Source organism: Miscanthus floridulus, chromosome 5 (assembly GCF_019320115.1).
Source record: "Miscanthus floridulus cultivar M001 chromosome 5, ASM1932011v1, whole genome shotgun sequence".
NCBI lineage: Eukaryota > Viridiplantae > Streptophyta > Magnoliopsida > Poales > Poaceae > Miscanthus > Miscanthus floridulus.
Window position 1 is genome coordinate 20831864 of NC_089584.1, and position 26703 is coordinate 20858566.

At 42.8% G+C, this 26703-nt stretch overlaps 1 protein-coding gene and 1 pseudogene across 1 annotated transcript; both read right to left on the reverse strand.

The window, feature by feature from the left end:
- Nucleotides 1-252: 252 nt before the first annotated feature.
- Nucleotides 253-705, reverse strand: LOC136454375 (uncharacterized). Its single transcript, XM_066454822.1, has one exon. The coding sequence runs from the start codon at nucleotides 703-705 to the stop codon at nucleotides 253-255; it is 453 nt and encodes a 150-aa protein (XP_066310919.1).
- Nucleotides 706-1044: 339 nt separating this feature from the next.
- On the reverse strand, nucleotides 1045-26703 carry LOC136454376 (uncharacterized; annotated as a pseudogene).

Genomic DNA, 26703 nt, shown 5'->3' on the forward strand with positions numbered 1-26703 from the left:
AGTAGCTTCAGTTAGACATTCATCCAGTGTATTGTCTTCTTCGATTAGACCCCTCCTTTCTGCAGCTTCACAGAACGAAGGTAGTAGCACACCATCAACCGTCCTCAGATGTTCATATGATGTAGCACCTGCAACATTGTTCAAGAGAACACGAAGAAAGTAGCATTCTCCCTTAGCAGGATGAGCCGAGATGACTCTTCCAACTTGAAAAACGGAGTTTTTCCTTTTCTGCTAGAATTTACCATCAGACTGCTAGGTAAAATGCTCCGGGAAGTCCCGATACAAGATTCCGCGGGCTTCCTCATGATGCCTGTTTGCATCAAAGTATGCTGTCAACATTGACTCTTCTACACCTGGCCTATTAACGATCCGTTCGACCTTATCCCATTTATGAAATACCACCATGTGCATGTCAGGTAGATGAAGCTGCAGCTGCTGTACTGGTGGATGGTTCTTGCTCAAGTCAAAGCCATATATCATCCATAGTGCTTCTAGAGGCGTCACCCACCGGGCATCTCTATACTGCTTGATCTCATCAATGTTCCCTTTCTCGTCTGCTTTGTCGGTCTCCCTCATCACCACTGATGCCCTGTCATGTCCCTTGTATATGTATTTGAATAGATACTTTACTGATTTAATGCTCCCACAGGCCTCAACATTGATATGGCAGTTGAAGGTACATAGCAGGCAAGGGTTGTAAGGCATGACCCATTGATTGTCTAGGTAATGGCCTCGAACTTTTAGCGTGCGGCCATCATTGCGTCGCCGATAGATGGGGTACGAATCCTTTCCCTGTGATGTTGCCTCACAGAATGGGCGTGGGTAACGGTTCTTGCATGACCCGCGGCCCACCTTGCATGGACAATATGGATTTAGCGTCCCGCAGGGACCATGCATCATATGCTTTGTCACCATCTTATAGAGCTCAGGGTACTTCTTGTTTGGTAGCTCTGCACTGATAATCATGTCATATTGCTCGGGACATGTGAGCTTGTACTTTTGTTCCATTATCAGCAAGAAGTGTGCATGCGACAAGCCCCTCTTCTAGAACTCCACTACATATACGTAGGCCTTCACCTTCCCAAGTATGTCTTTCTCCATCGACATTTTCCTTATCGCCTCTAACTTTGCTCTGAAGACCCGTGTGACGAGATCTGGGCGGTCTTGTGGTGTCTGGCCTGCATAAAGTTCATTCTTGATCTCATCCCAGTTAGGGTTGCATGTCATTATGAGGAAGATATCAGGTTTACCATACTTTCGCACCAGAGCCATTGCATCCATGTATCGGCGCCTCATATCATGGGGTCCTCCGATGAATGACGAAGACAAGACAGTACGCCTTTCGACATTCTCAGCAGATCCTTCACCCGAATGCATGCTGTCCACCAGGCCTTGGTATAGGTCAGCCCTCAAAGTATCCTGATTGTTCCTCATGTAGTCTAAACGCGAGCTCTCAATCTAGATGTAGGTGTCGATGGTGAACTGCTGGAAAAGGCGCCGGCCATAGAGTATTGGATTAAATATCCCTGGCCGCATCTGGAACTTGTAGCAGTAGTAGCCGTGCACGGAGACACATGTATTCGAAATAGGTTCTATAGGGAAACATTATTCGAATTAGTATCATGCGTTAACAGAAAAGAGTTTATATTGCATTATTGAAAAGAGTTCAAGTTACCTCCATCATAATCATCACCATTCTCAGCACGCTTTTTGCGGATTGCTCGAGCTCGATCAACTTGAGCCATAGTCACACCCACTTTTGGAATGCAGTTGTGCCACCCAAGCTCACCCATTGGAAAGAACACCGGGTATGACAGTGCGTCGTAGCATGCATTATATGAGCGGATGCCGTGTATAGACCGATCCTTCCCTTGTAGGAGAACACTATGCTCAAATAGGTCGTGACGCTCACTCCCCTCAACCCAGACGACGGCCACCTCTGATGTCAATGGCATGTTATATGTTCTCTGGTCAAGCCGCTGGTCAAGGTTTAACTCGACCCGGTAATCCTTGAGGTTTTCAACGTGTCCCATACTCCTTAGTTGCTGAGAGTAGGTATCGATGTTTTACCACCGATAGCTTGCCACGGGGGTCCCCAGGGCAGTTTGTTCGGGCTTCAGCGTATGCAGAACTCGACGGTTAACGCAAGAGACAGTCGATTTATCCTGGTTCGGACCCTCGATCATGATCGAGTAATAGTCCTACGTCCAGTCGGCGTTAGCCTTTGCGTTGGATTGATTATAAAGTGTCCTGTGTTTCTAGGAACCCTGCCCTCCTTTATATAGTCAGAAGGCCAGAGTCCTAGTCGGTTTACAATGAGAGTTCCTAGTAGGATTACAGAATAATACTACTACTAAGATTACATGGGAAGAATCCTAGTTAGACTAGATCTTCTCCCTTGATTGCGGGGTATCCCGTGGGTCCCGCACCGACAAGCCCCCGAGCACTTCATGGTTGAGCTCTGGAAGCCTCGTCTTGTTCCTTCAGGTCTTGCCAAGTAGGAACAAGCGTTGTCCGAGTGCTTTCTCGAGCGAAACCATGTAGCGCTTCATGAGATCTTCGGGTGGTGTATACTTTTTTTTGAAAAAAGTACTCCCATCTGGGTGTAGCCCCCGAGCCTCTTGCTATTTGGAACAAGGAGTTGGAGGGTCTTGCCTTGAAATTGCTCTGATTCTTCATTGAAGGGCTCCCGAGCTTAGACCCGGGTTCTTTTTCAAAAAGAACTCGGATATAGCTCGGTCCGAGTTGTTTTTATCGTGAAGCCTTGAAGTGGTCTGTCTTGAAGAAGTCTTCTTGGTGACGTGCGCTTTTTCGTAGAAAAAAGTGCACTCACTGAGTGTAGCCCCCGAGCCTCTTGCTATTTGGAACAAAGAGTTGGAGGGTCTTGAATCTTATGTTTTTTGAAAACTCCTATTTTGAAGTAGTCTTCTGAGTGATGTGCGCTTTTTTGATGAAAAAGTGCACTCACTGAGTGTAGCCCCCGAGCCTCTTGCTATTTGGAACAAAGAGTTGGAGGGTCTTGAATCTGAGTTGTTCAAAGAACTGAAAACCTCTCCTGTTGTAGCCCCCGAGCATATATCTAGGTTCTTTTATTCAAAAAGAACTCGGATACTGGGTCTTGGCATATTCTCTAGTGGTCTGCTTTTATCAGATGTAGTTGTATGGTGGTGGTTGAGTGTAAATGTTGTTTGTTCACGAGTTGTACAGTATTGGTATATTCTTTTGAATATGCTCGTTCTTGAGTACTGTTCCTTCACGCCAGAGTCCTCTTTAATTGAATTCTGTCTTTTCACTGTGTCCTTTGTTAGGTCTGTTCTGTTGGTGCTCCCGGTCCATGTGCACTGCTTCTTTGGTCTATAAATACCCTCCTGGTGTGCTGTTTTGATTCATCGAGCATCTTGTTGCGTGGTCTGAAATCTTCGTAGACATGAATATGATAGTTTGTGAAGTAGAGCAGCCCCCAGGCATATTTTATAGTTCTTGTATATCTTGTCGTAGCTGGAGGAATTCTTGTGATAGGGATTAGAGGTAGACTAATCCCGCAGCGGTATCGTACCAGGAAGTACGTGGTGGTAGTTGGAGGAAGTCTTGTGATGTGGGATACATTCCTTCATCCAGTAGTTCTAGGTTGATCCTCTTCGTCTGCCCTGTGACTGTCCGGTGTAGATCAACACCTGATCCTGCATCACGTCGGGCTTGGGTAGACAGATGCCTACAGGCCTCCCCTAGTCCATGTTGTCCTACCGTGCTGCTGATTTCCGCCTTGGATGCACTGCGTTCGTCCTTTGAAGAAAACAGTGTAGCCAAGTGTGGTTTGTTCTACCGAGTAGCAATTTGGAACACGTAGTCGTTCCAGAGCCTAGTTGTGTCTGGGTTCCTTTTTTGCTACCTTGCTTGTCGTATTACCGAGTTCGTTGGGTCTTGTAAGATGTGTAATCTTGTATTCTTTGAAGCCATTTGTAATGGAAAGAATCTTGTCTTCTGAGTTGTCATTCTTTTTTCTATTGTATTGTCATGGTTATTTATGAGATTCCTGAGTTCTTTCTATAAGAACTGGGTTCTTGTGTTCCTTGTGCGGTATCCCTTCATTGCTTCATGGTTGATTAGTTCTTTTTGTAGCAATATGATAACTCTGCCGTGGTGCTGGATGGATAAGTCTGAAATCTGCCCGCTGGACTATACCGTTGTGTAGAAGTGTGTCATCCGTCATTTCAGCTGTGTCAGTTGTGGTGAGAAATGGACCGTCGCGTTCTCATGCGGTGTTTAAACGGGCCTGGTGGGCCATGTTTTTATTGCTGTAAGATCTATTTAAAGGCCTTTCTTCTTTTTTTCTTTGCTGCCCTACTTTTGCCTTGAAACCCTAGTCCTCAAAACTCCACCGTCGCTATTGTCGCCGTCATCTGAGCGCCGCCGTCTGAGCCTCATCGATTCTTAGTGCTTTATTGCTTTTGCTAGTATATGGGTAGGAAGAAATCAGCGAGCAAGTCCCAGGCAACCTTTGTAGACGAGGAGGCATCACTTTCTGTGATTGAAAATCAAGAGTTGATGGCCATGAGGGCTGCTCAGAAGATCTGGCTGGCTCTGACTACGACTGAGGATCAGTTGCGCGAGCTTGTCAGTGATGGTCTGCTCCAGAGCAAGGAGTTTGCTGATTGGAACGCTTCAGGCCAGCATCGGGTCCCAACTCCAGGTCCTGGTGAGGTTGTTCTTTTTGTCTCCTTTATCCGTGCTGGACTCTGCCTTCCTGCTTCCGCTTTTCTTCATCGTTTTCTCAGTTATTTTGGGATTAGCTTGAACCATCTTGCTCCCAATGCTGTCCTTCATCTTTCTGTTTTTGTTCATCTTTGTGAAACTTTCCTTGGAATTCCTCCTTCTCTTTCTCTCTTTCGTTTCTTCTTCCGTCTGAAACCCCAACCCCACAGCGATGACACCCATGTTCTTGGTGGCTGCGGGATTCAGTTTTGTCAGGGTCGTAAGAGTAAATTATTTGATTATGACTTGATTGATTCTATGAGGGATTGGCATGCTGACTGGTTTTATGCCGCCAATATGATTCCCCCTCTTGCTGTTCATTCTGGTTCTGGTCCCGTGGTTAATGACCGATGGGAAAAGAATCCCCTGATGATGGATAAGCTCCAGGCGATCAAGCCATTTCTTGAGAGGATATGTACTCTGAAATAGCAAGGCTTCACCAGCTTTGGGATCGTTTCCAGTTTTCTTCGCCGCCCTGTTCAACCTCTGAAGGAGCGAGAGAATTATGGTTTTGAGTACTCTGGGGCAGAGGACCCTTCTCATATGGTCCCTGCCCTAGAGTTGACTGAAGAGGAGGTTTTTGAGTGCCTCCAGAAGATGTTGAAAGGAGTAAGCGTCGTTCTGCATGCTGTCCCTGAGTATGGTGCTAACAACCCGCCTCCTGCTGTGAGTTGTTTTTCCTTCTGCGGGTACTTTTTGTATTTCCTTTGCTGTCTCCACTTTTTATTTAATCTTTCTTATCTGGTTGTTTTACTCTTTTATAGGAATTGGGGCATAACTTCATTGATCTGATCCCCCTTGATGATTGCCCTGCCATTGTGGAGACTGAGGAGAGTCTTGCTGGGGCGTCTTTAACCAGTAAGTTTCAAACTATCATGATGTTTCCTGGTGTTTCTTCCGCAGTTCTTGACACATATGTAGAGTATGTTCCTCGTCCAGTTCCTCGAGCTCCTCGTAGTGTTGTAAAAAGGGGGCGAGCGGATTGTTCTTCTTCTGGTTTGTCTGCCTCCAAGAAGTCTCGCCAGTCGAGTACTCGCCCAGGTACTCAAGTTATAGGTAGCGTGCTCCTAGGTGAGCATATTAATATGTTGTCTTTTTGTCGTTTGTTTGTGCTTTTAACCGAGTACTTTTCTCCTTTTTTAGATGGCGCTGTGGTGGCCTTGTTGGAGACTGAGGAAGATGAGGATGATGATGCGGCCCTTGTCACGCGTCGGTGAGTTGTTTCCTTGTTTTTCTGTTGTTGAACACCTCTTTTTGTTCTAACTTTGGCCCTGTTCTCTTGTAGTAAGCGGTCGTCGAGCTTGAGTTCTTCTGGGGCTCCAGTACCAACCACGCCACTCCTGTCGCAGGGTGGTGGTGATATTTTTGCTGCTATAGTTCCCCTTCAAAGGTCTTCTGTTAGTCTTGGGGGTCTTATGAAGAAGAAGATAGCTGAGTAAGTGAATCTTCATTATGTTTCTTTGTTTCTATTTTCCTTTTTCTGATTCACATTCTTATCTTCGAGTTTCCTTATTATCTTGCAGACCTTCGCCTTCCCTTAACCCTCAGTCAACCTCTTGCCAGTCCTCTGGTTTCGCTCAGTACACGGAACGTACAGTCGGTGAGGTGGCTGTGAGGGAGACAGGGTTCCCTGGTGATCACGCTGCTGCGGATTTTCTGACTCCGGGGGTGACCGTGGCCATGGCGGTGGATCCACCTGAGGGGGTAGCCAAGGCTTCCTAGGATATGGCCCTAGTCTTGCCTTCTTTGCATCGGCCGGCTTCTCCCTCTGCTCCTTTTGCTACTAGTGGTCCGCGTTTGGATGATGATGTGGTGCAACAATTCGATGCCACTCATCGGTTGTCAGAGCTGACCGCTGCCTAGGGAACCTTTGCGACTTCTTTTGGGAAAAAACTCACGGTAAGTTTTTCTGAAGTTCTTTCTCTAGATGTTCATCTTTCTTCTGTTCTTATGTCTTGCTTTTCTCTCTCTCTTTTTGTTCAGTCTTTTTCTCGGGATCATACCGGCTTCTTTTTCTCGTCTGAAACCGAGAAAAAGTTGTCTTCTGAGGTTAGTGCCCTAAAAACAGAGCTTGACCTCTGTTGGGCTGAGATGGAGACCGAGCGTCAAACGCACCAAAGGGAGGAACAGGCTCTCCACGCCCGGGTGGTTGAGGCAGAAAAATGGAGGGATGCTGCTATCCAGGAAGCCTTGAAGAATGTGGAGGCCATGAAGAATGAGTGCAATGGTATTGCGGGTTCTTTTCATTTCCTTTTGTATTCAAATTTCCCTTTCTGCTGACTTGTTTTTTGGTGCCTGGTCTAGCTCTCCGAGTTGAAAAGCAGAAGCTCTCGGAGGGTATTGAGGAAATGAAGACACTTGTTCGCAATAGTCACAACAGAGCTGAGGAGGTAATTACTCGTGCTGAAGAAGAACTCGCGCTTGCCAAGTTGATTAGGCGTGGAGCTGACAAGGATCTTGTTCAGGTCCAAAAAACTATTGAAGTCTTAACTGGTAAGTTGGCGACGGCTACTGAGAACTGGAATGCTTTGTGGAAATCATTTTGGTCAGTAGCCGATCTTCTCCGGACTCCAGCAGATGATGGTCAATCTTGGGCTCAGTTTGTTCCCCAAGTTCCGACCCGTTTCTAGGAGTTCGTGAAGAGGTGCGCCCAGCTATGTACCAGAAATGTTCTTGCCTAGGTCCGGGTTCTTGCTCTAGAGGTGTCTTTGTCCAAGGTTGCAAAGGAAGCTGAGAGTCAAGAATATCTGGATGTCGTTGAAAAGGTGGAGCCTAAGGTCGAAGATTTAGCCAGGAGGATTGTGGATAATCTTAATATTGATATTTCTTCTCCTGATGATGATACTTGATGTAATTGACCTTTGTACTCCAGCCTCTATAATAGGATATTATACTTTGTTGATGTCTTCTTTGTCTGGATGTCTTCGCCTTGTTTATTGTTTAAATTAGTTGTCCAAGTGATCAGAATTTTTTCCGAATAGTCATTTGTTGGTCGTGGTGTGTATCCACAGTTTATGGTAGTCGTGTTGTTTCATCCGTTGTAGGATCGCTCCTTGATAGGTGGAGCGTTTGTATGGCTTTTATCTACACCGTGTAAACAACTCGGTATATATAGATCGTTGTCTTGACAAACTTTCTTGATTTGCCGAGTGCTTGTCTGGCTTTCGTCTGTGCCGTGTAAACAACTCGGTATATGTAGGTTGTTGTCTTGACAAACTTTCTTGATCTTGTTAGTACTGAAAAGACTTAGTACCAGCGATCTCAAGTATCTTCAGCTTCTTATTTTCAGCGTTTTTGCTTAACTCGAGATGTGGCCAGCATCTGGCTTTTTCCCTGGTTGTAAAAACATCTTAGGATCGGTTCAGGTGTTAGCTTATTAGCTACCCTCATCGGCAGGCTCAAGCATCTTTTCAGCTCTTTTGCTTACGGCCGGTATGCTCAGGCATAGTTTCAGCCATTTTGCTTTCTAGTTCGGGTGTTAGCTTATTAGCTACCCTCATCGGTGGGCTCAAGCATCTTTTCAGCTCTTTTGCTCTCGGCCGGTATGCTCAGGCGTAATTTCAGCCATTTTGCTTTTTGGTTCGGGTGTTAGCTTATTAGCTACCCTCATCGGCGGGCTCAAGTATCTTTTTAGCTCTTTTGCTCTCGACCGGTATGCTCAGTGAAAACAACTCGGGGAAAGCCATAATAAGACATATGTTGTCTAGGAACACTCTCTTTATTGATCATGAACAAAAGCCATAATAATACATATGTTGTCAAGGAACACCATCTTTATTGATCATGAATGTTGATCTCTGGTGGCTTGTATATATATTCTTCCTTGAGTTGTTTTCATGTGTAGAATCTTCTTAGTTGGCTGATGTGCCATGTATTGTTGACTTCTTTTCCATCTTCAGTTATCAACTTATACATGCCCGGTCCGGTGACTTTTGAGACAATAAAAGGACCTTCCCATGGACTGAGTAGTTTATGGCGTCCGTTAGTTTTTTGTATTCTTCTTAGTACTAGGTCTCCGATTTGTAGTGATCGGGGCTGGGTTTTCTTGTTGTAGTGGCGTCTTAAACCTTGGAGGTATATAGTTGATTGAAGGGTAGCATTTACTTTGACTTCTTCTGTACCGTCGAGTTCTAATCTTCGGGTGTGTTCTGCTTCTCCTTCGTCATATTGTTCCATCCTTGGTGACGTCCAGATCAAGTCGGCAGGTAGTATGGCTTCTGATGCGTAAACTAGGAAAAAAGGTGAGTATCCGGTGGCTCTGCTTATTTGAGTTCATAGGCCCCATACTACTTTGGGTAATTCTTCAATCCATTTGGATCCATAGTCCACTAGTTCTTCATACAATCTTGGTTTTAATCCGGCTAGTATGAGTCCATTAGCCCTTTCTACCTGTCCGTTGGCTTCTGGATGTGCGACTGATGCGTAATCTATGCCGAATCCACAATCCTATGCCCAACTTTGGAATTCTATAGCTGTGAAGGGAGAACCCAAATCTGTGATGATTCGATTAGGCATGCCGAAGCGGTGCATAATGTCTTGGATGAAGTCGACTGCTTTGGCTGCGCTGTATTTTGCGAGTGGTTTGTATTCAATCCACTTGGTGAATTTGTCAATTGCTACAAAGATGTACTCGAAACCGCCCTTTGCTTTCTTGAGAGGTCCTACTTGATCCAGCCCCCAGCAGAAGAAAGGCCAAGCGGGTGGGATGCAGATGAGATTGTGAGCTGGTACATGAGCTTGTCTTGCGAACATTTGATAACCTTTGCATTTTCTGATGAGTTCTTATGCGTCTTTCAAAGCGGTTGGCCAGTAGAATTCGGTGCGGAATGCTTTGCCGACTAGTGTTCTCGAAGCGGCATGATTTCCACAGCAACCTGAGTGTATTTCGTCTAAGATTTCTTTACCTTTTTCAAATGAGACACATTTTAGGAGTACTCCTGATGATGCAGCTCTTCTATAGAGCTTGTCCCCCACTAGGACATAGTTCTTGCTTCTACGAACAACTCGGGTAGCCTCCTCTTTATCTGCTGGCAACTTATTCTCTTTGATATAATCAATAAAAACCTAGGTCCATGAGGTGGTGATTACCAAAATCTGGGTGCCTTTAGCTGGGAGTTTAGGGGTTATCTCACCGGGTTGTTTGATAGAGGGAGATGATAACTCCTCTATGAATACGTCGGGTGGGACCTTCGCCCTGTCCGATCCGAGCTTGGCGAGGACGTCTGCTGCAATATTAGAGTCGCGCAGGACATGTAGAATTTCTAATCCTTGAAAATGTTTTTCGAGTTTTTGTATTTCAGCACAGTAAGCGCCCATGTTTTCTTTGGTGCAGTCCCAATCTTTGTTGACTTGGTTGATGACTACTGCTGAATCGTCGTATACGAGTAATCGTTTGATTCCGAGGGTAATTGCCACTCGGAGCCCGTGGATGAGGGCTTCGTATTCTGCTTCATTGTTTGTAGCTTGCCATAATATCTGAAGGACATACTTGAGTTGTTTTCCTTCTGGAGAAATGAAGAGAATGCCTGCACCAGCCCCGCCTAGCTTGAGTGATCCATCAAAGTACATCTTCCAATGTTCAAGGATGGTATTTGATATAGGTTGTTGAATTTCTGTCCACTCGGCAACAAAATTGGCAAGGTCTTGAGATTTAATTGCCTTCCGTGGGGTGAAGTCGATATTGAGAGCATCAAGTTCAACTGTCCACTTGGATATGCGTCATGTTGCGTCTTTATTGTGTAGGATGTCTTCGAGTGGGAAATCTGCCACCACGGTAATCTTGTGGCTTTCAAAGTAGTGGCGAAGCTTGCGTGAAGTGATCAAGAGGGCGTAGAGTAGTTTTTGCACATGCGGGTACCGGATTTTTGATTCTGTCAGTACTTCGCTGATGTAGTATACGGGGCGTTATACTTTATATACGTGCCCTTCTTCTTCTCTTTCTACGACTATCGCTGTGCTTATCACGGTAGAAGTTGCCGCAATGTACAACATCATGTCTTCGTATTTCTTTGGAGGTGTGAGAACGGGCGAGGAGGTGAGGTATGCCTTAAGTCTTTTGAGAGCTTCGTTGGCTTCTTCTGTCCACTCAAACTTGTCTGTCTTCTTTAGTAGTTTAAAGAAAGGTAACCCTTTTTTGCCGAGTCTTGATATGAAACGATTGAGGGCCGCCATGCAGCCTGTTAGCTTCTGCATATCTTTAACACTTCGAGGAGGGCCCATCTCTATTATGGCTCGAATTTGCTTGGTGCTGGCTTTGATTCCACGGTGACTGACCAAGAATCCGAGTAGTTGTCCTGAAGGAACTCCGAATACACACTTGTTTGGGTTCAATTTCCACCTCCACTTTTTCAGGTTTTCGAAGGTTTGCTTTAAGTCTTCAATTAGTGTGTCCGGGTTCTTTGTTTTTACTACTACGTCATCCACGTATGCCTCTATGTTTTCGTCGATCTGTTCTCTAAGGCACGTTTGGATAGCTCTTTGGTAAGTGGCACCAGCATTCTTGAGTCCAAACGACATGGTCTTGTAGCAGTAGGCACCGAACGGAGTGATGAAAGATGTCTTGTTTTGGTCTTGTTCCTTTAATGCAATCTGGTGATATCCTGAATAACAATCAAGAAAGGATAATAGGGCAAATCCTGCTGTTGAATCCACTATCTGATCAATGCGTGGTAGCCCAAATGGATCTTTCGGGCAGTGTTTGTTGAGATCTGTGTAGTCGACGCACATGCGCCACTCGTCCGTATTCTTTTTTTGTACTAGAACTGGGTTTGCTAGCCAATCTGGATGAAGGATTTCTCTGATGAATCCAGCCACCATTAGCTTTGTGATTTCTTTTTTAATTGTTGCCTTCTTGTCGGGTGCGAATCATCGTAGCTGTTACTTCATAGGTTTGGAGCCTTCATTGATATCGATTCTGTGCTCAGCCAACTCTCTTGGGACACCTGGCATGTCGGCCGGCTTCCAAGCGAAGATATCTTTGTTGTCCCGAAGAAAGTTGGTGAGCGCGAGTTCCTATTTTGCCGAGAGGTGGGCGTTGATTGTTGCCGTTTTGGATGGATCACCGGTGCCCAGGTCGATTTGCTTGACGTCGGCTTCTTTTGGTGGTGCGAGGATGCTGGGCTTTTTAGCCGGTATCTCTAGCTCTTCTGGGCTCATTTCTACGGCAATAGTGGCTATTTCTTTTCTACCATTGGCGGCTTATGCTTTGGCAACAATTTGAATTGCTTGAATGTCACAGTCAAAAGCGCGCTTCAAATCACTTCGAAGGGAAAGGACACCGTTAGGCCCTGGCATCTTGAGCAATAGGTACGGATAATGCAGTATCGCCATGAATTTTGCTAGTGCTGGGCGCCCGAGGATTGCGTGATATGATGAATCGAAGTCTGCAACTTCAAACTTGATGAACTCTGTATGGTAGTTTGAGGGAGTTCCAAAAGTAACCGGTAGAGTGATTTGTCCAAGTGGCATGGCTGCCTTACCGGGTACTATGCCATAAAAGGGGTGCTCGTTGGTGTAATCATCCTGGCGAGTTGTAGTCCCATCTTCCTTAGTGTTTCTGAAAAAATGATGTTGAGTCTAGCTCCCCCATCGATTAGTACTTTTGTGACAGTCATGCCGGTGATAGTTGGATCTAGAACCAGTGGGTAATGGCCTACGTTTCCTACGCTAGTCCATTGGTCTTCTCTTGAAAACTGGATTGGATACTGTGACCAATTGAGATATCTTGTAGTAGCCGGTTCTGCTGCCATGATGGTTCGTAGAGCTAGCTTTTCTTGATGTTTGCTTCTGGAATCTGGGGCCCTGGCGAAGATCACTGCTACTGTCCCCCTAGATTTTTGGAATCCCTTGTCTTCGTAGTTGTCTTCGTCTTTTTTCTGATTGTCTTCTTTAGTGTTCCCCTTACTATCTTTTCTTGTGTATCGATCATTGAAGGTGTAGCAATTTCTGATGGTGTGATGAAAAATAAAGCTCGAGGTGTCTCTTTTCGACACCATCCTCTTTACCAAATGATCGTATGTTATGGTAAATCTGGCCATGGGCACGGAATGTGTAGACACCACAGATTTGCATGTTAGTGGTCACACGATCTAGGTGGCAGTACAAAGAAGTGAAAGAGAAGTGGCCATTGAAATATCTGATGTTTGCACGAAAGTGCCTAGCATCAGCGTCCGAGCTTGACCACAACCTCATGAGCTCTGGTGGTGTCTCAGGAGTTGAAAGATGAATTTTTCCACCCCGACAATAGAATCCGGGCGGTTCACCCTCGAATTTCTTTGCGTTGCAGTGCTCGCAGTTCGGCACCGACGATAGCATGACGGGACATTAGCGTAAACCCTATCATATGGATCCGGGACATTAGGCTCACTATTCTCTTCCTCATCCGTGTCGAGAATGTGCTCAACGTCGGTTCTCTCCTCGTCGTCTTCTGACAAAATGTTGATGGGTTACGCGTTGAAAGAAAGTTTATGAAATAATGTTTTGACTATTACACAATGTACCTTGTTCGGCGAAAAAGTACGCCTCATCCTCTTCCTCGTCCTCCTCAAATATGACATCCTCATCACAGTCTGTGCAACACGGCCACATATATGATGAGAGAAACATAATGGCATACGAAAAAACAAAAAAAGGACAAATTTAATAAAAAATACCATCCTCGACCATAGAGTCTGGCGTATGAGCTTGTGCACCGTTTGGAGGCATTGAAGAGGTACCGTCAACTATAGACGGTTGTGTCTATGTACCTGTGCAATTATTAGGTGGTGGAACTGGAGTTTCCTAGGTGACACCACCTATAGTAACAAAAGGTATGAGTTTTTAGAATAGAAGAGCGAAGGTGAAAGCACCGACAATATATACAGATCAAGGCTAATTACTGTTGTAAACCACACTCGGTTGAGTTGGGTCGTTCGAATCATTGCACTTTCCATCTGCACACCCTCTAGCACTTCTTCCAATGTTTGCTTCAAAAGTCCGATTACGACGGGATAGAAGGGCATTTCTCTCTCCAGTGGTCACTCGTTGCCTATGTATGGTCTGTGTCGCAGCCACTTTAGGGGTCTAGACTTCTGGATTTTGAACTACAGTCGACGCGACGTTAATAGGCGTGCCCCTCAATTTGTGTATTTCCATCTCGTGTGAAGGCGCTTCATGCGATTGAGGTGAAGAAGGGAAAATAAATTGAGGGTTAAAGTGAGGGCTCTCCATGGCTATTGAGTCTGGATGCAAATTGTTTGCTCGGTGTTCTCTCACCATCCTATTGTATTTTCTCTCGCTCTCTTTTCGTTTCAACTCCTTCTCTTGTGGAGTCATTTGCAGTTTTCTTGTAGCATTTTTCTGTGCATACAAGTCACGTCGTCTCTTATTTAAAAGCGCCTTTTGTTCAGAAGACATTGCAACCCTTCGTGCTCTATCTAGCTCACGCTTACGCTCTTTTGGACACGTGACAATATTGTCGATGGAACTGGATGCATTTACAGCACCTACATATAATAGAAAAGTATGGTCTCAAATAAAATATAGAAGTGCACATATTGCAAGAACATTAATTTATTATTACATTGTCATGAACCACAATTGGGTTGCCCACTACACTTTTTCTTCTCAAATAGATAACATTAATGAAAAAAATAATGTACCTAGGTTTAGATCAGGTGATGCATCAGTCATGCCAATCATGCCACTTTGATCTATACATTTATCAGAGTATTCATCTACATATATATAATAACATGATATTAACCTTGGCCTCGGCATCATACAAACACAAGATAAAATAATTAGTATTTAGGAAAAAAACCAAAATGGTACATGTGTTATCTTTATCAATCTCCATGGGATTGTATGAGTTGTTTCGATGTAGCCAGTCACTATCTTCATAGACATCAGTGCTTTCCGTGGTCGAATCAACTCCAACTGGTACCATATGGCATTCACTATATATTAAATAAACTAAAAATGGCAACACTGAATTCAGAAAAGCAAAATCAGATTTACCTGCTTTTTCTGATGATATCGTTCACGATGCTTTCTATTTTTTTTATTTCTTTCTTCCTGAGTCAATGCCGCCAATCGTGCCTTTTCCCTTTCCCTTTTTAGCTTGGTGGCATCCGTGTTTTTCTTTGTCCGATGATACTTTTTCCTAAGTTTTTTTTATTTTTTCATCCTTTTCTTCTTGAGTCATTGATGCACATCGTGCTTTTTCTCTTTCTCTTTTACGCTGTGCACGTTCATCTATTTGCACTTGTGAATTTGATGCTGTATGGTCACCTGTTTGAAAATAAGTTGATAAATATTTGCTTAATTACTATAAATAATACAAATGAATGCGTCTATGGACATGAGTATAAACAATTACCTCCATTGATGATGTTTGTCAAGTCTTCAAATGGTGCACGACCTTTGTTATTTTGTATATGTTCCATTGTGATTTCACTGAACACAAAATGAACCAATAAATTCGTATTATCAAACTTGTCCATGAGAGAGTTGATAAAAAGTTCCATTGACGCTAGAAAGAGTGAAATACTCCCTCCGTCTAAAAAATGTACTTTGACTAAGTTTGTATTAGAAAATACTGATATTCATGATACAAAATAAGTACCATTAGAGACACACATGCTAAAACTATTTACTACCTGAATGGGCGCCGCCTCCTATCGTGCCCATTCAGGATCCTATTGACTACCTAAATGGTCAATTGTTTTTAGGTCCTAATATCAATTGCTAATTATGTAACACCTTGCGATGCTGATGGAAAGATGCTGTTCCTGAAATCCCATCAAGCTAAAAAGTTCCATTGACGCTACCTAATATCAACAGCATCTAGACGTAGGTTGTTCCTGAAATTAATACAACGTCTGGTCTTCCTTTTATTTGTTGAACTACATCCGAAACCCCATCAGCATCTTGCGTCATTCCTTTAGTTGTTTCTGAAATTAAGCATTCAAAATTTATATATAAGAACCTAATCTAAGCATATCAACAGAAACATGCACTATGAGGCAAAAAAAGCCTAACGATAATTGAATTATTTTTTGCATCTTTTCATCTCAGGTCTAGTTGTGAATGGCTAATTGGAAAAGAAAAACACAAGAATTCCCAAGTGCACTGAATTATTGGTTGCAGATATGATGAATCTTCATAGCACCCAAACTGGAGAATGCATGGATAGTCATGATAGCATACACTAAACCTGACAGTGCAGCTATCTAAAATTGATATGAATCGTCGCTGCAACCAAACTGGAGAATCGATGAATACCCATGATGGCATACACCAAGTAATAAAAGCAGGAGTAAACTCATGTTTTGTCATTCAGATTCTTGATGGAGAATGGTTAGAGGGTGGGTTTACACAGTAATAAACTTCAAGTAGGACGTTCCACAAGTAGTCAGATTTACATATTTTCTATTTTTTAATATTAGGTGACCATAAATTTTCCAGCAAAACTGACAATTAGAAAGACTGGTTTGACAAAACAACAAAGCATGCCCACAGGCTTAGTGTTCTTGTAACCCGTAGCTAGGCATGGGAAATTGATTGTTAGAAAACTATAAATATCTTCATGACAGTCAACTTGAACAAATGCTAACCTTAGCAGATTTAACCAAGGAGCCAGTAACGAAATAAATTTTAACAATGATGGAATGGTATTCTGATGTCCAGATTATTTATCAGACGAGATATAAATTGTACTTCTTTGCTCTTTATGTTCTTTGCCCTTATTCTTCATCTACTATGGTACAAACTTTTTTGAAATGTCTGTCACGACTTAGTTTGAGCCATTCTTGGGAATGAGATAGCTTTCACCTCTTTCTCCTTAATAATATCCATAAATTCTGAAGCTCGTTCTATTAACTGCTTAAATGTCGTTATCCCGACAGGAGCAAGAGGAATTCGAAATTCATAATGCAATCCTTTTAGGCAAATAGAGACTTGTTTTTTAATGGGAATAAGCTCCGAACATTGCATCACCAAGAGTCTGAATCAAGCAATGAACTCCTGGGCTTTCTCTGTCGGTTCCTAGATGCATTTCCTCAACTCGTCAGTAGTGACTGACTTCTTTCTTTAGAAGGTCGGAATCCGCCTAAATAAATCGCACATATGCTCCCAGGACTTCACGGAATTAGGAGGCACAGAGGTAGGTATACCAAGAGAAAGCTATGTGGGTAAGCGACGATGGTTAAACCTAAATAACAAGTTTGAGTTTCCAGAAGTATCTCCACGTTGAGCGATGAACCTCGCCAAATGCTCTTTTGGTCCATCTTTTAGGTGAAATTTGGGCAATATGTATCCCACTGGGTATGGCTCGTAGTCAATCTCTGGAGGATATGGAGGATCATAGGCTAGGTAACCTTTTCACTATTCATTTATAAAGGTACCTTCAAGTAACCAGGTCTCTTCATCCTTATTGGGCACTCCCACAAGAGACAATTCTTTTTAGCCTCTAAGAGACAACAAGAAGAGCCTAACTAGGACCTTGAGATAACAGCCCATAGGGTAGCCCCTACAGAGCAAAAATCTAAGGCCAAAATACCGGAGTTCTTTCTTTGCTTCCAAGAACATAGATTTCTTCTTCAACCCAGGTCATGACCGAGGGCGGGTATCTCACTCGCATATCTAGAGCCCAGCATCTCTCCTGAACGACACCTTCCGTAGACTCTACTGGGGGTATTTCCCGAGGCGAGGGTAAATATGTGCATCCATATCGGTCAGGAAACGACAATGACTCTTCTTCTTTCGGTAAGCTATGGGCACCTCACAATTCTTAGATGACATTAGTGGAAGCGAACATTCGTAGCATTCATTGTCACCGATCATTGAAAAAAGAAGTCGTATGAAAACTTAAGGAATCTTTAGATTTGGTGGCTATAGACTCAAAGGGCACAGACAGGCTGCTGGTACAGTTTTTTTAGCTAACTAAAGTCCAACTTCCTTTGCCGAAAGAGGATGAAACGGATCAGCCGATTCAACTTAGCATTACCCGACTCGTAACTTCAAGCACAACCATCCATCTCAATCCAAAATCTCTGATCGTCTGTGATCCCTCCTCCGGTTTTGGATATATAGACAGTGCCTGCTCTCAAACCAACCAAGACAGCAGCAAGTTCCCATCGAGAACATGACGATAGATCAATATGACCAATTTCTCTAATATCTCGGGTGAATACGTGAAAAAGTGTTGCTTAGCTCAGTGAAATGGAATAAGGAAGAGAAAGTGTAGTGTGATAAGGGAAGATGCAAGTCAATTTTGAGCAAGCAAGGGCTGAGATAGATATACAAACAAGAAGAATTCACATCCTTTTTTATTTCCCTTTGCTTCTAGTAGGAGTACCAAACCAGGTATTCACTGGTTTTGCTTCTGACATAACAAGGGAAGCAGAGCTTTCCTTTTGCCTCTTTTGTGTTCTTGTCAATTGCACTTCTTGTGACACGCAATTCTGGTAGTTGTACTTCTAGCACTGCTGTCACCATATCATCTTTCTTCTTCATGCAACTTGTCCCCAAATAGTACCCCCGACGGCTACACAACTCTCTCAGCTCATTCAAAGTCTTCCATTCGCTCTCACTCTTCGGACTTTTTAGTGCCATAGGTTTTCCTAATGGGAGTGAGGAAGCAGAGCTTTCCACTCGATTCCACTGATCGAAAGATCGGGAGGGATTTTGCAATGTGAGAATGAAATATGCAAAAGAGAGTTTGTTGGTAAATGAACGGCATGGGTGTCCCAGGTTTGCCACAATTGTAGCAACCTCCTTTCTTTTTATTCTACGGTTATTTCTGAGTAATCTATTCCAACTTAGTTTGTTAAGTGTAGTTTTCCCTCATGACACTAATTGGGGTTACGAATACATTGACAGGTACAAGCACATAAAAGTTTGCTACAAGAAACCAACGTTTTCCTCCACTTTCCTATTTGAAAAAAGGAATTGCTCTATCCTTTATTTAATAGTCTCTATGATTTTCGATGAATGAGCCTGTGGTATGCTTTTTCTTCGAAAGGAGTACCAGTATATCTTACGTCAAGGTTCAGTGGAGCAACCATCCAGTGCGCGAATCTCCATACTAATCCCTAGTGTAAGTTGACTCCGATGCTAAGAATCGTCTTCCGGTTGATGATTTCTATAAAACACGTATAGATGCATCTACGTCTTTAGATGTTGTTGATGTTTGGGTCTTTCCTCATCTCACTGCAAGGAGAGCTTGGTACTAGCTGTTGGCTTTCGATTTGCAAGGAAATAGCCTTTCGGGAGTCAATTTTGGTATCCAAACAAGTACTCAGCATCTCCTAATACTTTTCTGGTAGTCCCTTCACTCAGAACATTTTGTTTTCCATAGGATACCACAAGCACCTGTTCCTTGTAGGAATACACTACCTATCTGTGATTTAAGCTCCCCTGGTTTATCACCTCTCCATCCAGCTATTCTCTCACCTTGTACATCTCCTATTCTCCCAATTCCGACTTCCTTTGGTTTTAGCTCCGACATAACCTCTCTTAGTACCCCCCACTATCTGTTTTCTATTGGTCATTATGCTGGTGATCAATATAACCTGTCGAGGACAGACTACTAGGCTGTATGTGCCACATCTGACACCAGCGCAAATGGTTAGTGAATTGATACATATTTAGCCATTCAACTTGCTAATATTGGAGTGCTTTCACTGATTGCTTCTGATGGGGAGGCACAAATGCTTCGGTTACAGCGGATAATTAGTTGTTTGACAAGACTTATAGTGCACTTTTCTTCCTACCTATTCTGGTGTTTACTTCATCATAGCTTGAAAAGAGCAGTGCTGAAAACAAGTCGTCTTCCGTAGTTCCACTATTAGGAGTCATTAGATCGAAGGCAGTGAAAATAGAGTTGGGCTCAATCAAATTAAAGTAAGACTAAAGAAATTGATCCATTAAGGCAAGAAGAGTCGGGAATGGATAGAAATAGTCAGTTTGAACTGTAGAGGAACTTCTTGTGTTTACTTCCTCTGATGTGAGATAGTGACGATTAATCGGGAGTGATCTGTGCAGGATATGGTGATATGGGAAAGAATAGGCTTGTGGCATTATTCGACCCCGGCATTGTTCTTACTTGCACAATAGTTTATCCCACACTGTGATGTGCTCATACATTAATTTCCTATTCAGGGACATAACCATGGCATTCCCTAGCTTTGTTTTGAACTCTGGTGTTGGCGATGAAGAGTTGTAGCCTTGTAGCACCCTTGGATGCACTCCATGCTCTTTCTTAATATTGCTCATAAATGGGCATGGCCAAACTATGGGGACGGTGCTAGCTCAGGTTGCTAGACATCAGCACAAGTATCTGAGGTCTTAAGTCTCAGACATGCAGCAACCTCCTCAAGGTGCAGATATAGATCTGGGATTGGGGTTGAACTTAGGCGTATTGTATTTGGTAACGAAGAGCCCCGTCATTGAAGGACAGTGTGAAAATCGGTATCTAAACAAACTATAAGGTTGTTGTAAGCAGGTGGTCACTTGAGAGGATGATTGTACACAATGATGGAGAACCTTCCTCACTTTGTTTTTCCTTTGGTCATTGAGGCTGTAAACTGGTATGTAAAGTGATTGATTATTAACTAATGATGTAGGATATGGTAAAAGTAGTGTTTGCATCAACAAGGATGATCGGTGGTACCAGCTTATAACAACATGTAGCCACCGAAGTCGCATCAGAGTCAACTTACGCCAGGGATTAGTATGGAGATTCGCACACTGGATGGTTGCTCCACTGAACCTTGACGTAAGATATATTGGTACTCCTTTCGAAGAAAAAGCATACCACAGGCTCATTCATCGAAAATCATAGAGACTATTAAATAAAGGATAGAGCAATTCCTTTTTTCAAATAGAAAAGTGGAGGAAAACATTGGTTTCTTGTAGCAAACTTTTATGTGCTTGTACCTATCAATGTATTGGTAACCCCAATTAGTGTCATGAGGGAAAACTACACTTAACAAACTAAGTTGGAATAGATTACTCAGAAATAACCGTAGAATAAAAAGAAAGGAGGTTGCTACAATTGTGGCAAACCTGGGACACCCATGTCGTTCATTTACCAACGAACTCTCTTTTGGATATTTCATTCTCACATTGCGAAATCCCTCCTGATCTTTTGATCAATGGAATCGAGTGGAAAGCTCTGCTTCCTCACTCCCATTAGGAAAACCTATGGCACTAAAAAGTCCGAAGAGTGAGAGCGAATGGAAGACTTTGAATGAGCTTCTTTTATACATTTTTCCAATAGTAATTCTAGGTACTATTGCGTGTAATGTAGGTTTAGCGGTTCTAGAGTCGTCAATGATTGGTGAACCGGCGGATCCATTTGCAACTCCTTTGGAAATATTACCTGAGTGGTACTTCTTTCCCGTATTTAAAATACTCCGTACAGTACCCAATAAGTTATTGGGCGTTCTCTTAATGGTTTATGTGCCAACAGGCGCAGTACCCTTTCTAGAGAATGTCAATAAATTCCAAAATCCATTTCGTCGCCTAGTAGCTACGACCGTTTTTTAATCGGTACTGCAGTAGCTCTTTGGTTAGGTATTGGAGCAACATTACCCATTGATAAATCCTTAACTTTAGGTCTTTTTTAGTTTAGGGATTTTTCGAGTTGATTCATTCCACCGCGAAGTCCCCTGCATGGGTATCTAGGAAATAGTTACTTCCAAGTGAATCTTCCCTGGATACCTAAAATCTATTTTATTATGATCTATTTCGCAAAAATATAGATTGTGCCAAAGATGCAAAATTGCTTTCTTTTTTCTTTTTATTCTAACTCAAAAAAGAAGAAGAGGAAAAAATTGCAATGATTTAAAGCGAGAACTTGTTCTTAGGTAAATCAATTGGGAGATGCTTCTCTAGAGTGTCCCATATCAGTTTTCCATCTTCCATACGAAAACTATTAATTCATATAAGATCTTCAGTCTTACTCAAAAGGTCCAATAGTGTATGTATATTGTTTTGAGACAATTATACGTTCTAGAAGGCAATTCTAATTGATCAATAAAAATACAATTCAATGGGATTCCTTTTTTGTTTTACTTTAGATTAGTGAATCTTTTTTGAAAGGTTAAAAGGGGTGGAGTTAACCTATTTTTATTTTCTTCGAAACTAGTGCCCTCTTCCTCTATGTGTAGAAAAGGAAGAAATAAATCAACAAATTACTTTGAAATCGGGAGAACCTATTTTGTGACTTGGTCGACATCGTGCTCTCTTTCACACACTCAAGTCACTAATGGCACAACAACAGGAACGAGTACACAATTGAATAAAAAAGGAATTCAGAATAAGGTAGCAAGATCCTTGTTCGTGGCAAATCTATGTTGTTGGCTATTGTCTTTTCGAAAGTAGTTTCTCAATTGTTATTTTCTTCTTGCTTAGGCCCCACTTCTGAAACAAGTTCAAGTCATCTAGAAAAGTATAGAATGCTTGGGACAAACATTCCAAACTCACTAGAAGGGCAGTGATGTGATCCTGTGTCAAAGTAGAGCAGTAGCGATAGTGAATTACTATTCTCATTAACAATAGGGCCTTTCTTCCGATCTTATCCAATTCGTTACGTTTTCTGATTGCACTACTTCCTTCTAATCCAACAATTTGATAACATACCGAATCCTAAAAGAATCCTTTCCTCCTACGCTATCCGACATCCGCTAACTAGATATTTACGCCCAGAGGGGGTTCGTAATAGTTGACCGACTATAAGCTTCCTCCGCGGGGAGGGCTCCTTCTTTTTGCAACTAAAACCTATCCGCTTCCTTGAGAAATTCAATACCTACTTCGGTACGATACATACGGCCTCGGCAAAGCAGAGAAGGAATAGCGATGCGATTCCTACTAGTACTAACGATTCAAACCTAGCCCCTTAGACTGTTCCTATCACCTGCCCGGGATAGCCGGTACGGTTGTAGTATTCTGAGCCCTAGCTGTTCATATGCTGTAGTTCCTCGACAAAGGCCATTGATTTCTTTTCTTTCATCAAAATCAAATGAAAGCAAAGAACCTAAGGAGATACGATTCCTACGCATTGGGAAGAAGTTGTTCGCCAAAGCACATTAGGATTGTGATAATGTCATCTCCACTTTAATACTAATAAGAGGATTAGCGCACGGTACTATCCCCTAGTCTAGGGCAAAGGTACATGAGGGGGAGTATAACACATACCCCTCATAGGCGGTGGCTAGTTTGAGAACTAATTGCTCACGGCGAGCTTGTTGGATCTTCTTATCCAATCTATCTACAAGATCGGTCAATCTAAACTTTGTCTTATATTCCTATCTCTTAGCCCCTACGAAGGCAACAGTCCAGAACGAGGAATGAGTGGAGGCGAGCCCGGATGCAGAGATAGATGGTGTAGATGTGTCTAGATAGGAACAAGGCAAGTAGGCATGAACTGGAATAGGCCTCCTTTCCTTTGAAGGAGCGGGAAGCACCGGTTCCGGCAAGAATAGGCTTGTGAAACATAGGCATAGGTATTCGCATAATAAATGGAATATGAATCTGGATAGCTAGCTAGGGAAAGTAGCACAGAAAGGAATTCAAGCATGGGCAAGGTGTGATTAACGGACTAGCGTAAAACAGGATATCCCTCCTTTTCGATTAGAGGACTAGTTCAATTAATGAATTCGAGTGAGGAAGTCACCTAGCAGCAATAAGATATTAATTGTAGCTGGCTCTAGAATATAGGATCAATCCGGCTTGGCAAGATGGGGATACCCGGAAATAGGAAAGGAAGAAGTCAATAGTAAAGGCTAATGTGTCTCACTGGGGCAGTTAGGAAAGTAAGCAGGTCATGGGATTTATTCATAGCGAAAGACGAGGACAAATGTTACTAACGTCAACTAAAAGCAATGAAATGGCGACAGGGGAAAAGCAAAGACTCTACTCACCCACTACCGGACTCTTTGACAGGCTTTCTCGAACGATGATAGACATCCTTTTCTTTTCTCATTTGAATGATGGGACAACTGTCGATGTTTTACCACCGATAGCCTGCCATGGGGGTCCCCGGGGCAGTTTATTCGGGCTTCAGCGTATGCAGAACTCGACGGTTAACGCAAGAGACAGTCGATTTATCCTGGTTCGGACCCTCGATCGTGATCGAGTAATAGTCCTACGTCCAGTCGGCGTTAGCCATTGCGTTGGATTGATTGTAAAGTGTCCTGTGTTTCTAGGAACCCTGCCCTCCTTTATATAGTCAGGAGGCCAGAGTCCTAGTCAGTTTACAATGAGAGTTCCTAGTAGGATTACAGAATAATACTACTACTAAGATTACATGGGAAGAATCCTAGTTAGACTAGATCTTCTCCCTTCCTTGCGGGGTATCCCGTGGGTCCCGCACCGACAGTAGGGATTCCCATTAAAGATACTAACCAATTGATTTATAACTTCTCTGTCTTTTTGGGTGCATTGCTCACGGCACTTGCTCATCCGATGCTCGAGGGACGGATCGTCGTCATAAAAATAAAGCTCGAGGTGTCTCTTTTCGACACCATCCTCTTTACCAAATGATTGTATGTTATGGTAAATCTGGCCATGGGCACGGAATGTGTAGACACCACAGATTCGCATGTTAGTGGTCACACGATCTAGGTGGCAGTACAAAGAAGTGAAAGAGAAGTGGCCATTGAAATATCTGATGTTTGCACGAAAGTGCCTAGCATCAGCGTCCGAGCTTGACCACAACCTCATGAGCTCTGGTGGTGTCTCAGGAGTTGAAAGATGAATTTTTCCACCCCGACAACAGAATCCGGGCGGTTCACCCTCGAATTTCTTTGCGTTGCAGTGCTCGCAGTTCGGCACCGATGGTAGCATGTGTGACTCTGACGGGACATTAGCGTAAACCCTATCATATGGATCCGGGACATTAGGCTCACTGTTCTCTTCCTCATCCATGTCGAGAATGTGCTCAACGTTGGTTCTCTCCTCGTCGTCTTCTGACAAAATGTTGATGGGTTACGCGTTGAAAGAAAGTTTATGAAAGAATATTTTGACTATTACACAATGTACCTTGTCCGACAAAAAAGTATGCCTCATCCTCTTCCTCTTCCTCCTCAAATATGACATCCTCATCACAGTCTGTGCAACACGGCCACATATATGATGAGAGAAACATAATGGCATACGAAAAAACAAAAAAGGATAAATTTAATAAAAAAAATACCATCCTCGACCATAGAGTCTGGCGTATGAGCTTGTGCACCGTTTGGAGGCATTGAAGAGGTACCGTCAACTACAGACGGTTGTGTCTGTGTACCTGTGCAATTATTAGGTGGTGGAACTGGAGTTTCCTAGGTGACACCACCTGTAGTAACAAAAGGTATGAGTTTTTAGAATAGAAGAGCGAAGGTGAAAGCACCGACAATATATACAGATCAAGGCTAATTACCGTTGTAAACCACACTCGGTTGAGTTGGGTCGTTCGAATCATTGCACTTTCCATCTGCACACCCTCTAGCACTTCTTCCAATGTTTGCTTCAAAAGTCCGATTACGATGGGATAGAAGGGCATTTCTCTCTCCAGTGGTCACTCGTTGCCTATGTATGGTCTGTGTCACAGCCACTTTAGGGGTCTGGACTTCTGGATTTTGAACTATAGTCGGCGCGACGTTAATAGGCGTGCCCTTCAATTTATGTATTTCCATCTCGTGTGAAGGCGCTTCATGCGATTGAGGTGAAGAAGGGAAAATAAATTGAGGGTTAAAGTGAGGGCTCTCCATGGCTATTGAGTCTGGATGCAAATTATTTGCTCGGTGTTCTCTCACCATCCTATTGTATTTTCTCTCGCTCTTTTTTCATTTCAACTCCTTCTCTTGTGGAGTCATTTGCAGTTTTCTTGTAGCATTTTTCTGTGCATACAAGTCACGTCGTCTCTTATTTAAAAGCGCCTTTTGTTCAGAAGACATTGCAACCCTTCGTGCTCTATCTAGCTCACGCTTATGCTCTTTTGGACACGTGACAATATTGTCGATGGAACTGGATGCATTTACAGCACCTACATATAATAGAAAAGTATGGTCTCAAATAAAATACAGAAGTGCACATATTGCAAGAACATTAATTTATTATTACATTGTCATGAACCACAATTGGGTTGCCCACTACACTTTTTCTTCTCAAATAGATAACATTAATGAAAAAAACAATGTACCTAGGTTTAGATCAGGTGATGCATCAGTCATGCCAATCATGCCACTTTGATCTATACATTTATCAGAGTATTCATCTACATATATATAATAACATGATATTAACCTTGGCCTCGGCATCATACAAACACAAGATAAAATAATTAGTATTTAGGAAAAAAACCAAAATGGTACATGTGTTATCTTTATCAATCTCCATGGGATTGTATGAGTTGTTTCGATGTAGCCAGTCACTATCTTCATAGACATCAGTGCTTTCCGTGGTCGAATCAACTCCAACTGGTACCATATGGCATTCACTATATATTAAATAAACTAAAAATGGCAACACTGAATTCAGAAAAGCAAAATCAGATTTACCTGCTTTTTTCTGATGATATCGTTCACGATGCTTTCTATTTTTTTATTTCTTTCTTCCTGAGTCATTGCCGCCAATCGTGCCTTTTCCCTTTCCCTTTTTAGCTTGGTGGCATCCGTGTTTTTCTTTGTCTGATGATACTTTTTCCTAAGTTTTTATTTTTTTTCATCCTTTTCTTCTTGAGTCATTGATGCATATCGTGCTTTTTCTCTTTCTCTTTTACGCTGTGCACGTTCATCTATTTGCACTTGTGAATTTGATGTTGTATGGTCACCTGTTTGAAAATAAGTTGATAAATATTTGCTTAATTACTATAAATAATACAAATGAATGCGTCTATGGACATGAGTATAAACAATTACCTTCATTGATGATGTTTGTCAAGTCTTCAAATGGTGCACGACCTTCGTTATTTTGTATATGTTCCAT

Excerpts from the sequence above, each read along its gene's own strand:
- LOC136454375 (XM_066454822.1), bottom strand. The coding sequence starts at position 705 with ATGCCTTACAACCCTTGCCTGCTATGTACCTTCAACTGCCATATCAAT.